At 39.4% G+C, this 13,912-nt stretch overlaps 1 protein-coding gene across 1 annotated transcript; it reads left to right on the top strand.

The window, feature by feature from the left end:
* The first annotated feature begins 6,278 nt into the window (after window positions 1–6,278).
* On the top strand, window positions 6,279–10,238 carry LOC134301164 (vitelline membrane outer layer protein 1-like). Its single transcript, XM_062985751.1, has 4 exons — window positions 6,279–6,497; window positions 7,740–7,852; window positions 9,420–9,742; window positions 10,114–10,238. Exons 1-3 carry the CDS (start codon window positions 6,279–6,281, stop codon window positions 9,727–9,729), a joined length of 642 nt encoding a protein of 213 aa, XP_062841821.1. The 3' UTR covers window positions 9,730–9,742; window positions 10,114–10,238.
* Window positions 10,239–13,912: the final 3,674 nt, after the last annotated feature.

Raw genomic sequence — 13,912 nt, 5'->3', positions numbered from 1 at the left:
TTTTGACACCCCCACCCCGCGTTCACAGAATTGGTTGGGAGTTTTCCAAACTCAGTTACCCGTGTGGTGTTTTTAAGCTACGTTTTGACTAACCGATTGCTAACTGAATTGCCGTAGGATTGCTAGTATGCCTTGTAGTGAAGACAGTTAAACAGCTCGAATGAAAACCATTAAAACACTAAACACAAACTTTACATTTTAAATTTCACAGCAAATTATATATTACACTGAAAACGACTCATTTTAGAGACCTTGAGAACTGGGTTTGAATCTCAGTGCTGCTGTCTGGGAGATGGTCGAAGCCCTGCAATAGACTGCTGCCCTCTCACAAATATTCCTATTGCGCCTTAGCCCTGCAACGACTCTGTTAACGGGGTAGTGTGTGCTGACCTGGTGTAAAAGAAGCAGGTGCAGCATTGTTGTTGATAAACACCAGAGGCAGACTGACACACACTGAGCATGGAAAGAGAAAATAGATCTGCTCTCTAACTTCACACCTACAACCGGAGCTAAAAGAGTAAGTGTTCCTATTAAAGAGGCGAGGAAGTTTAAACTGTTTACAGATCCCAACAACACTACTGTACCTGCTACACTTGTACTAGAATGACACACTACCGTGTTCGTGTCATTGCAGTGCTGGGAATAATCTATCATCCAAGTAACATCTGATCAGTGGGGTCCCTTTTAATAAAAGTGTACAAAGCAACAGTTTAGCTACTGTCAGTAATTGTATACCCACAGTGTTCATCTGTGTGGTATATGTGGCTTTATATAAGTCATTAAATGTATGTATTTAAAAGGTTTAACTTATAAAGTCATTGGTAAGTACCTGTATATAACGCTATATGGACAAAAGTATTGGGACACCCCTTTTAATTTTTGAATTCATGTGTTACAGCCACAACAATTTTTAAGGTGTAATAAATCAATTATATAAAAGAAGTTATATACGTCTAACTTTGCAACAGTTTAGGGAAGGCCCTTTCCTGTTCCTGTGCACAAAGTAAGCTCTATAAAGACATAAAGAAAAGCTTGATTTAAACTCCAGTGTCCTGCACAGAGCCCTGATCTCAGCCCCACTCAACAGCTCTGAGGATTTTTGACCAACATCAGCACCCACCCATACAAATGTACAGTACATGTACATATAAATAATCACTGTAAAACTCACAACACATAAAAAAGAAGCACAACACTTCACCTGTTCACCACTAGGTTGTGCTCGTGTACCAGCAAAGGTAAAACAGTTTGGCTTTTGCCATCATGGTCACATTGTGACTCACGTTTGTGCAAGAATTAAACCATATTAACATAAAAAAGCCACAACGGAGGACAGTGATAGCCGAGAAGTGATGTGGGCTACCAAGTAGAAGGTTGTTCTACTCTGCTTTGCAACCATAGTTGGGCTTTGGGTCGCCCTACAATAGCTGAACCTGCGTTCTGACCCCAGCTTAGATATGTAGAGAAAGAATTTTATTGTATTGTGTATGTGTATATATCATGAATAATGTCGTTACATCTGCCCTAGAAGGTCCTGAGTTTGATCCTTGGGCGGGGAGGTCCGGGTCCTTCCTGTGTGGAGTTTGCATGTTCTCCCCGCGTCTGTGTGGTTTCCTCTGGGTGCTCCGGTTTCCTCCCACAGTTCAAAAACGTGCAGTCAGGTTAAGTGGAGACTGAATTGCCCTATATGTGTGTGTATGTGGGTCTGTCCTGCGATGGACTGGTGCCCCATCCAGGGTGTTACTGTGTACCTTCCCCAATTGGATAAGCGGTAAAGTGAGTGAGAGTGAGTACATTTGAAATGCAGTGGTTTGGGAACACACTGGCCACCTGATTTACATAAATGATGTGACTAATGACTGGCTAATGTCTGAGGGGTATGGCCGAAACAACCTCGCCATTGGGAGGTGCACTGGTCCAGAGCCCAGACAGAAATAGGGAGGTTGATCAAGAACATGATTTGATGTAAAAACTGTGCCAAGTGGAATGTATAATATACAGTATATAGGGGAGCAGCCGCAAAGGAGAAAATGCATGTTTTATTGGATCTGTTCCTTTAATACAAATGTAAGCATGCATAACCGGATCAGATCTGATTTCTGAGGTGGAATTTTAATACCACAATTGTTTAAACATGCGTGTGGTGCAACCGGATCACAAATGATCTGCTCATGGAATCTGCATTTGCAAACTTGCAGAACCAGACAAACTCGGACACGTCACTGTATGTTTTAGTTCAAGACAAAAATGTTTACATTAATAAAGATGGGAGCTGAATGCCAGGTTAAATGACTTCAGCAAATAAAACCTTTCACTGATCTTTCATCTAACAGCAAAGTCCAATTTTTTTAGCAGTGACCTTTGTTAAATACCAACGCCGGCCCATCTGCCCTAAGCGTAATCGAGTTTTTGCTGAACGGTAGCCACAGCAAGTATAAATCATTTGTTTATTGTCAGTAACTTTTTTATCTTGCAGAGGGTCACAGAGGGTCCAGAGACTATTCTGGAATCACTGGGCTCGGTAGGAATATGTTCTGGATGGGGTGTCTGTCCATTTCACACACAGCTGTCTCTTGAAATGTCTTTGGGACCCAGGAAGAAAGCTGTACTCTTAGGGAATGACACAATAATTGTACATGGGACTACATCTGAGTTGCTGGAACTGTACGGTACCAACACTAAGAAATGCCATTATTACATAACACCACTGGAAATTCAATGCATAGAATAAATGATTATACAAAACGACACACACACGTTACAAGATTCATGTAAACAGTATGGCCAAAAGTTTGTGGACACCCTCTTTAATTACTTCCAGTCCTTGTATGTGCTAAGCAAGGTCCATAAAGGCATGGTTATAAGTGGCGTGAACCTCCAGTGAGCTGCACTCGGGTGGTGCGGCAGTCTATTAATTTCAGCTGTGCTATCGGCCGCCCTGGTGTCTACACAGACATGATTGCCTATTTCTGACAGGGGGGCTGAAACCCTGTGATTGATTGATTGGTGCCCTGTCCAGGGTGTTCCTGCTTTGCGTCCAGTGTTTACAAGGACCCACTGCAACCCTGATCAGGATAAATTAAAGGTTGATTAAAATAAAATGAAAAAAGGGAACCTCCAGTGGAGCTCTGACCTCAGCCTCATTGACCACGTTTGGAATGAAAACCAGTTTTTTTATCCAACAGCAGAGGACCTTGCTCACAATCGCTCCCACTAATTAGAAGATGTGTCCAGATTTCTTTGGCCATGTAGTGTTTTAAAGCAAAGTCTGTTTAATAATGAACTTTTCATCTGTCGCATTCGACTTCACGAAGGCCTTTGTGGTTTGGGAAGCTGCCGGCCGTCATTTATAACGTCCACTCTCCTCATTACTGTTAAACCATAAGCAGCGGAGCCTGCAGCATGAGCGATCGCGACGCCAGTTACATAAATTAACGTCATTTTTCACCGCGCAGAACAATTATTCTTTCCAATCGTCCTTATCGGCAGCTGGATACAGGATGGGTGCATTTGCGGCAGCCAGATATATGAAACACGATCACGGTGCAGGGCCATTCTTAGTCATGGTGTCCAGTTCAATCTGTGTGTCCAGTCAGTTGTGAAGTACTGATGTCTAAATATGTGGAGCAAAACCGAAGCAGAGCCTTTAAAGCGAGATTACGTTTATGCACCATCTTTTAGCTTGGATGGCAGGGTAGTGCAGAGTGATAGAGTGGGTGCTGCACATCAACGCGGGTTCTGATGACCTGGATTTGGTCCTTGTCTCCGGTCACTGTATGTGCAAAGTTCAAGTCCAAGTGCCCCTTTGAGAGTACTCGGGTTTTATCCTATCCTCCAGATGCCTGCCAGTCAGTGGATTAGTTGCCCCTAAACTGGTGTGAATGCATTTTGCCTTGTGCTGGACTCATGTACTGTCCAGGTAGTCTTCTGGACTAGTGGCCTGTATATTACTGCGTCGCACTGGGTCCAGGATGACCCTTTAAAAAACAAACTGATAGTAAAAAGAGAAGCATGCAAAAGTATTCAACCCCCAGCATCCTTCATATTACTTATAATATATACTGTATATATAATGCCCTTTACAATATAATGCCCTTTAGATGCCCCGGCCCCTATCACGTATTTGCAGAACAAAGGAGCAAGATTAGAAAATGCTTTGCTAGCTTTGTCTGCACAGCTGTACATATAAAAACTGTAGTTTCATGGTTACACATATATTTTTATACTGCCTGTGGTGCTGGGTTTTACAAACTGCTTATATGTAGTGAATTTAGAAAGTGTTCAGATCGCTTGATGTTTGCACACTTTGTTATCTTGTGGATTTGGTTTTGAACTTTTTAAACCACAAATCTACATTTACATACCCTTTTTTATATGTATACAATTACACTATGATAATATTACCAGAATAGATAATAATTAGACATCGATGCTTTAGACCTACGACGTGCTCAACCTTGAATAACCTGAACCAGCGGTGGAATCAGCAACGTGGGAAAACCACATACTGTGTCTCATTCTGATAGGAGCAAGCACAAGTACACCAATATACAGCAATGTATACACACTTCAGTGGTGGTGGTTATCCCTTTTTCACTTTTTAAAATCCAAATTGTAAAAGCTTTTATGCAGATTTTTTTCATGTTGAAGTGTGTCTACATTTTTGGGCCCCTTTGTATTAAGAGTGTATTAAGAGTCCAGATTGAACAACCATGTTAAAAAGTGTTAAAATGTGTATAACAAACTGTATCAACAATTAGAACGCCTTTATTTATCATATATACAGGACATGTACAGTACAGTAAAATTCTGTTTTGCTCGTTTGAAGGCTGGGGTAAAGGCGCAGTGTCAGTCACTGTACGGCGCCTCTGGAGCCGAAAGGTTAACAGTGGCTGCAAGGCAGAGCTGGGATTTTTGATGGACAGCCCAACACTACCATTAGGTCTGGCTACCAATATCACAAACATCTTGACCCATGTGAGGATACAAGGTGATCCAATGACCCAGGTTTTAGCTTCTGCAATTTTATTATATGAATCATGTAATGACATTAAAACCTTTCTGATCTCTGACTTCTGGTTTCTGATTTATGCCAAACCTGCCAAACACTCCCCTTATGACAAGATTTACAAATGTTAACTGTACTGATTGGTCAGACAGTTAAACCCTTAATGTCTATAACATTTTTCACTGCTTCATTCTGGTCAGGGTTGTGCTGGTTGTTTGTCACTGGGCGACAGGGCAGGGCGACACGCCTAACAGGACGCTAATCCACCGCTGGGTAACACACCCATTTACTCACACGCCTCTTCACCCAGCAGCCAGCTCACCTTCCGCATGTTTTTTGGGACATAGAAGAAACTGAAGTACCTGCAGGAAAGCCAAGCAGACAGACCGGGGATAGAGTCCAGGTCTTTAGGACCCAAGTTACTGTGCAGCGTCCACTTTAACAGCTATGCCGTGTTAATAATGTGAAAAATGTTGAATGAAATATCTTAATTACTAAATAGATATTATTAATATATCTATTATTTACAACCCCAAATCAGAAGAAGTTGGGACAGTATGGAAAATGCAATACAAATGCAGTGTTTGTTACATTTACTTAGATTTTTATTTGATGTCTGACAGGATGAACCTGAGATTTTTCATGTTTTATCTGCTCAGCTTCATTTCATTTGTTAATAAACATACATTCCTGCATTTCAGACCTGCAACACATTCCAAAAAAAGTTGGGACGGGGCAATTTAGGGCTAGTAATGAGGTGAAAAAACTAAATAATGATGTGATTGTAATCATGGTTTGGTACATAAGCAGCATCCAGGAAAGGCTGAGTCTCTGATGAGCAAAGATGATCAGAGGATCTCCAGTTTGTCCACAAATGTGTGAGAAAAGGATTAAAATGTTTACAAACAATGAACCTCAAAGAAATATTTGCTTTTTCCATGTCATCCCAACTTTTTCTGATTTGGGGTTGTAGTAATTTTTATTAGAATTGCCATTTGAGATTCACTCATTTTAGTAATTATTTATCAAAAGTAATATACAGTATACTAATCTGTCTGCATGTTGACTTTGTACGTTTAATAAAAAGGTTGTGTATTTACATGTATTGCCAGAAATGAGTTATGTAATTTCTCTGAACGTCAAATCTTTCCCTGTGCCAGCTGTGACTTCCCAGGCCCATCACTGTAAGTGAATGATTTACCTCCGATAGGCCGACATCCATCATAAATATAAGCCTGGACACGTACAGTAATGACGCTAGCTTGAGACGATGGCACTGGTTCACGTATCACTCCTGTGCTTCCTGGCTCTTGTGGCCTCGGTCCGTTGTGAATCCGCGGCGAGACCCTACGTGCATCCTGCCGGGACAAACTTCTCAACCAGAAACTTCACCTCCATCCTCACGGTGCCCAATGGGGAGAAGTTTGGAATGTGGATGTGGCGTGAAATGTGTCCTGAGAACTTCTTTGCTGTGGGCTTCAGTCTGAGGGTAACAGTTTACATTCCACTTTCCTTTCTCCTCTTCTCTCTTAAAGGTAAAGTTGAGTTGGAAAAGGCTGGAGAGGTAAAGTATAGAGACAGAAAAGGGTCAGAAACTGTTTAGACTTTTAATACTAAATCACAAATGTACCATGTAGTTGTATTTTAGCTATTGTTTATGTTAAAAAGGTACAGATTATAAACACATATATATTTACATCCACAAAAACATCACAAAACTTAAATCATATATGCAACTGACCAATGTGTTGTGACTGGCCAATAAAAAAGCTGCTCATATACAGTCCAGTCACTTAGTACACACAAGTGACACAAGTGACATATTTACTGAATATCTTACGCTGTAGCCTAGTGGTTAAGGTACTTGTCCAGTAATCAGAAGATTGCTGGTTCAAGACCCAGCACTGCCAGGTTGCCACTGTTGGGCCCTTGAGCAAGAACCTTATCACTCAGTTGCTTAGACTGTATACTGTCACAACTGTAAGTTGCTTTGGATAAAAGCGTCCACTAAATGTTGAAAATATAAATATAATAAATATAAATATTTATAATAACTTGCTTACAGTTACGTACAAGTGCATAAAATGGCGTGAGCTGACACAGAAACTGGTATTAAAACGTAGTGACCCCTGTGGGAGCTTCAGTTACAACAGCATTTGACGTCTAGGCACAGATGCTGGTCAGAAAAGCCTCAGTTGATGTTCCAGTTCATCCCAGAGCGGTTCCTAAGCTCCACTGGACCGACATTTTCTTCACGTCTTTATAGAGCTTTGCTTTGTGCACAGGGCACACACATACTGGAACAGGAAAGAGCCTTCCCTAAACTTTTGCTGCAAAGTCGGAAGCATATGATTTCCTTTATATAATTGATTTATTACACCTGAGAAGCGGTTTCCTAATACTTTTGTCCATGTAGTCTAATCGCTGTTCATGTCTTCATTAGATAAATCAAACTTACTATGTCGTTGCATCAGTGGAGCTCAGTATTGTCAGTCAGAAGATACAAATTAAACATTATTCTACTTTTATACAATAAACATAGACACAAAACATCATTTCATGAGCTTGTGAGCTTTTTACCCTTTTGTGGATCCATAGTAAAGCCTTATAATCATTTGCACCAACATTATGCTCTAGATTAGGGGGTTTAAGCCTTTTCCAGCCCCCAGAGTCCTCTATCATTATCTAATGATCATTATGCCAATTTATACCATGTTACTAATCTCTACAGGTTGAGCCTAACCAGTATGGCGGGGACGACACTGCGCTGAACGGAATCCGTCTCTACTGCGTTCAAAACGAAGACCGTCGTTTCCTCTACACTGTGGAGTCTCACACTGGACAGTGAGTTGATTTTATAATACATTTATAAGAAAAGAAGTCAAAATTATACATTCCAATCGCACTGACATTGTTTACGCTGACCAAAAGTAGAAACACAGATTAAAAACACTTTTTATATTTCAGTCCTGCCAAATTTCTCTTTTAAATCTCTATTTTGTGTATAAAAAATAAAGTTTGGACTGGGAAAGACTGAGAGAAAATAATATGCATTTGAATTGATTTTATCTTGGTGGAAGGGTTAAAGGCCTGCTCTCTCTGGATAACTGGAGGTTCATTAGACCCGTCCAGTAATGTACACAGGATCGATCCGAGGTGGTCGATGCGGTTAAAGTGCTGTCGGTGTTACTGTTATAGACTCGTGTCCCTCTGGGCTTCCCGTAAAGGCCTCGTGCGCCGGAGATTCTGCCGCAGACAGGACTGAGGACTCGGAGAAAGGCGTGATTATTTAGACTCTGCTGGCCTGCAGTGAACTTTTGTTTTGCTTTGTGAGTTTAGCATTCATAAAGCATCTAGGATTAGGAGTGCTAATGTGCCATCATATGCTTCATTAATTCATAGAAATCTACAAAAACTAGTTCTGGATCTTTGCTCAGTGAGTTATTAATAACATCTTTAAGTATGTTTATTCAGCCATAACCACCCGACAGTCAGGAAAATGCACAGTACATCTCCATGGTACAAAAAACATAAGTGGAGCATGTGGCATAACAGCATAACATCACACCCTTTTAATGCCTTTCTTCTTACTCAGCTTGTGGTGTTTTGCACTATATGGTCAAAAGTATTGGGACACCCTTTCATATTATCGAATTCATGTGTATCTAATACACCGATCAGGCATAACATTATGACCACCTTCCACCACCAGCCAAAACAGCCCTGATCCGTTGAGGCTTGGAGTCTGACACCTTTCTATCAGAACCAGCATGAACTTCTTCAGCAATCTGAGCTACAGTAGCTCATCTGTTGGATCGGACCACACGGGCATCAATGAGCCTTGGCCGCCCATGACCCTGTCGCCGGTTTACCACTGTTCCTTCCTTGGAGCACTTTTGATAGATACTGACCACTGCAGACCGGGAACATCCCACAAGAGCTGCAGTTTTGGAGATGCTCTGACCCAGTCGTCTAGCCATCACAATTTGGCCCTGGTCAGACTCGCTCAGATCCTCACGCTCGCCCTGCCACGCTTTTCCTGCTTCTAACATCAACTTTGAGGATAAAATGTTCACTTGCTGCCTAATATATCTCCCCCCCCCCCACTAACAGGTGCCATGATGAAGAGATAATCAGTGTTATTCACTTCACCTGTCAGTGGTCATAATGTTATGCCTGCTCGGTGTATACATCTCTTTATATATAAATCAGCTATATACAGGAATATCATGGGTCTGACACGCTGGGTCTGATGTATTAAACGGAAGGCAGGAAGTGGTGTGTTGGTTCTTTGAATTATGCAGCTCAACCTGGTAGCAACTGGAAGCTTCTGCACTAATTTATCCACTCATATTTTTTCCTTTAATCTGTCACCAGTCACATTTTTGATCATAACTTTTTCCTCCCTCAGTTTTGGTGACTGGACAGACCCACAGTGGTGCCCCAGTGGAACACTGAGCTCGTTCCAGCTGCGCGTGGAGCCCCACCAGGGCATTTTTGGCGACGACACAACTGCCAACAACATCCGCTTCCGCTGCAGCACCAACCCCACGCTGGAGGGCAGGGCCATGAGCTGGGGCGAGTACGGGGACTGGAGCGCGGACTGTCGCGAAGGGGGCATCTGCGGCATCCAGACCAAGATGGAGCTGTACCAGGGTGGACTGGACGACTCAGCTCTCAATGACGTTCGCTTCCACTGTTGCACCAAGAGCCAGCAGTAACACACCAGATCAGGTGATTATCACATCCATATACAGGAAAATTCAGACTGGTCTACGCTTGTACCCATCATGTAACCATCCATCCATCCATCCATCCATCCATTTATCCATTCAACCATCCATCCATCCATGCACACATCCATCCATCTATTTTTCCATTCATCCATCCATCTGTCCATCCATCCATCCAACCATCCATCCACTCACCCATGCACATTGTTTCACAGATTTTGCATTTTGGTCAGTTGCAACAAACGACTTTTTTCCTAACTTGACTTTGACAGATTACACTATCAGATCGATTTGAGATAAAGCTGTTGTTGGCACTACAAACCCACTTCAATATTGCTGTTCTTATCTCTCGCCCTGTTTCTGTTTATTTAGGGATCAGCCATCAACAACCCAACTGTCCAGAGGATTTTATTCAGAGTTTCAGATTTAAACACAGACTGTACAAACGACAGCGAAGTAACAAGTCAAGAGCAAAAATAAACCATCAGAATATCCAATCGTCCTGCTGTTGTGTTTGTGATTTCAATGTATACACCAGCTCGATGACAACATTAACATATATTAAATACAACACTAACAACGTTAACAATGACAGTATTAAATACAACAATACCAATGACAACATTAACAACATTACCAATGACAACATTAAGTACAACAACAGCATTAACAATGACAACATTACAACATTAGCACTGACAACATTAAATACTACAACATTACAACATTAACAGTGACAACATTAACTACAATGACAACATTAACAATAACAACATTACAACATTAACAGTGACAACATTAACAATAACAACATTACAACATTAACAGTGACAACATTAAGTACAGTGACAACATTAACAATGACAACATTAAATCCTACAACATTACAACATTAAAAGTGACAACATTAAGTACAATGAAAGCATTAACGATGACAACATTACAACATTAACAGTGACAACATTAAGTACAATGACAACAACGTTAACAATGACAACATTACAACATTAACAGTGACAACATTAAGTACAATGACAACAACATTAACAGTGACATTAACAATGACAACATTAAATACAACAACAGTAACAATGACAACATTATATACAACAACAACAACAACAACGACATTAACAATGACAACATTATATACAACAACAACAACAACAATAACAATGACATTAACAATGACAACATTATATACAACAACAACAACAATAACAACATTAACAATGGCAACAGTATATACAACAATAACAACAATAACAACGACATTAACAATGACAACATTATATACAACAACAACAATAACAACGACATTAACAATGACAACATTATATACAACAACAACGACATTAACAATGACAACATTATATACAACAACAACAACAACAACATTAACAATGACAACATTATATACAACAACAATAACAACGACATTAACAATGACAACATTATATACAACAACATTAACAATGACAACATTATATACAACAACAACAATAACAACGACATTAACAATGACAACATTATATACAACAACAACAACAACACCATTAACAATGACAACATTATATACAACAACAACAACAACAACAACAACATTAACAATGACAACATTATATACAACAACAACAACAATAACAACGACATTAACAATGACAACATTATATACAACAACAACATTAACAATGACAACATTATATACAACAACAACAACAACAACGACATTAACAATGACAACATTATATACAACAACAACGACATTAACAATGACAACATTATATACAACAACAACAACAACAACGACATTAACAATGACAACATTATATACAACAACAACAACAACAACAACAACATTAACAATGACAACATTATATACAACAATAACAACAATAACAACGACATTAACAATGACAACATTATATACAACAACAACAACATTAACAATGACAACATTATATACAACAACAACAACAATAACAACGACATTAACAATGACAACATTATATACAACAACAACAACATTAACAATGACAACATTATATACAACAACAACAATAACAACGACATTAACAATGACAACATTATATACAACAACAACAACAACATTAACAATGACAACATTATATACAACAACAACAATAACAACGACATTAACAATGACAACATTATATACAACAACAACAACAACAACATTAACAATGACAACATTATATACAACAACAACAATAACAACGACATTAACAATGACAACATTAAGAACAACAACAACGTTAACGGAAACCACATTAAGTACAACAACAACATTAACAATGACAACATTAAGTATAACAGGGCGCTTGGTGCACCAGGAGCTGTGAATCACTAGATGGCGCTGCGACCTTCTGAAGATGCTGTAATTTATCACCTTTTACTAATTTGCTCGGTGTTGTCAGATTGGGCAGTTTTAGTTGCAAACCCAGTTGGGAAAGTTTAGCTTTGATGGGAGACTAAATGCTTTTCCAAGCGGACAAAATAGAAATTTAATTAGTCATTTTTACACCCCACAGTTGGTCCAGCTGAATTCGTCCATGTATCTCAAGCTCACTTTGAACACTGTAGTTCTGCAGATTAAAACTGCGAATGTTCTGTGATAAAGGTAAGCACGTTTTTAACATAAAGAAAGAGTCAATATTATTTGTTATTATTTCTGACCGCATGTCAAAGCGTGGTTTTATTATATAGCACTGATTGGCTACAAGTGCACCTACTAATAGAAATAAGAAGCACTTACATCGTTAATCATTTATTTGCTTGGCTTCTAGTTATTACATTATGTTTGACTAGTGATAAAAGCAAACGAAAGCAAATAAACGTAATGTTTTGTACCAGTGATGAACATGGTGTAAAATCGTTTGTTTGCAGGCCAGATGTCAGGCTATTATTAATTATTATTGAGTTTGAAATGCTGACGAGCAATGTTAAGTGTTAAAGAGCTTTGCCTCTTGTTTAGTGGCCAAACAGTGGCAGCTGGGCATTTGGGGCTTGAACCAGCAACCTTTTGGTTACTAGTCTTGTACCTTAACCACTAATCTACCACTGCCTGTTTGTGTTTCGTCTAACCTGAGGGTAGAATTCTTTTTTTATTTATGCCAAACTCAAACAGATCTAAATTACACATCTACATTAATCTTATATTATTCAGGTGGCCTGATTTGTTCATAGTGGCCTAAAATTCACCTTTAGGAAAGTTTATACTGTAGATAGTCAGGAAGAACGCTTTCTTGAACAGAAAATGTTCAGTCTTTATACTTTTGTTACTGAATAGATGCTACATTTATACCAAGAGCTCATTCCACCTGATTTGTAATAGTAAGAGCAATCAAATGTTGAGCATTGCAACTCATATTAGTTTAGAAATGTAGCTTTAACTGTAAATGCTATACAAGCAACATATTGAGACCTTGTCCACTATATATTTGAATAAAATAGTGTTGTTGTCCATCAACAACATATGATTAACACTGCAGGACGTATGTTTTGGTCAGTTTGGGTTTTGTTTTTACATCCGTTGTGCTTCACACTTTCTCCTCTGCGGCCTAACGTACAGGTGATTAATACCCATACAGGTATTGCTGTAGGTTGTGGTGTTGATTGACGACTGCATGCCAGTGGGGGTACTCAGGCTTTACAGTAGTGACCAGTAGGAAACGATTGTAAAACGTGATGTTTGTCTATTTTCTAAACAAAGCCATCTTTAAATGGTTGAGCTTTTCATTTAAATAGAATAAAAACACGTAGAAAGGTAATAGAAAGAGTAAATTAAAAAATGTAAATAATAAAATGCTCCCTTTTTTGTTTGGAAGAGCATTTAAAAATGTAATGACTGCTTTTTGTTCCAAGATAAAATGCAAATTTAAACCTTTATTTTATAACAATTGTGCATGTCACGTTCGGGGATAAATAAAATGTAAGACTGATAGTTCCTTGTACACATGTTCAGTGTGGCAGATAGGCGCAGATATTAGGACGGGTGCAGGTGTTCTACCAGCAGTGGTCCAAGGATGGACAATCCATGTTGGGCAGCCAAGGCTTAATGATGCCAGCAGATAACAAGGACTATGGCATCTGGTGCAGATTAACAGAGGGGCTACTGTGGGTCATATTACAGATGATTTTAATATTTATG

The sequence above is a fragment of the Trichomycterus rosablanca genome, chromosome 23, assembly GCF_030014385.1.
Source record: "Trichomycterus rosablanca isolate fTriRos1 chromosome 23, fTriRos1.hap1, whole genome shotgun sequence".
NCBI lineage: Eukaryota > Metazoa > Chordata > Actinopteri > Siluriformes > Trichomycteridae > Trichomycterus > Trichomycterus rosablanca.
Note: the sequence above shows the minus strand (reverse complement) of the source record. Positions and strands in the feature narration are given on the sequence as shown.

What these genes read in the sequence shown, in the direction of transcription:
- LOC134301164 (XM_062985751.1), top strand. Translation starts at nt 6,279, where the DNA reads ATGGCACTGGTTCACGTATCACTCCTGTGCTTCCTGGCTCTTGTGGCC. An exon ending in CTGTGGGCTTCAGTCTGAGG is followed by an intron (nt 6,498 to 7,739) that starts GTAACAGTTTAC and finishes TAATCTCTACAG; the next exon opens with GTTGAGCCTAACCAGTATGG. An exon ending in GTGGAGTCTCACACTGGACA is followed by an intron (nt 7,853 to 9,419) that starts GTGAGTTGATTT and finishes TTCCTCCCTCAG; the next exon opens with TTTTGGTGACTGGACAGACC.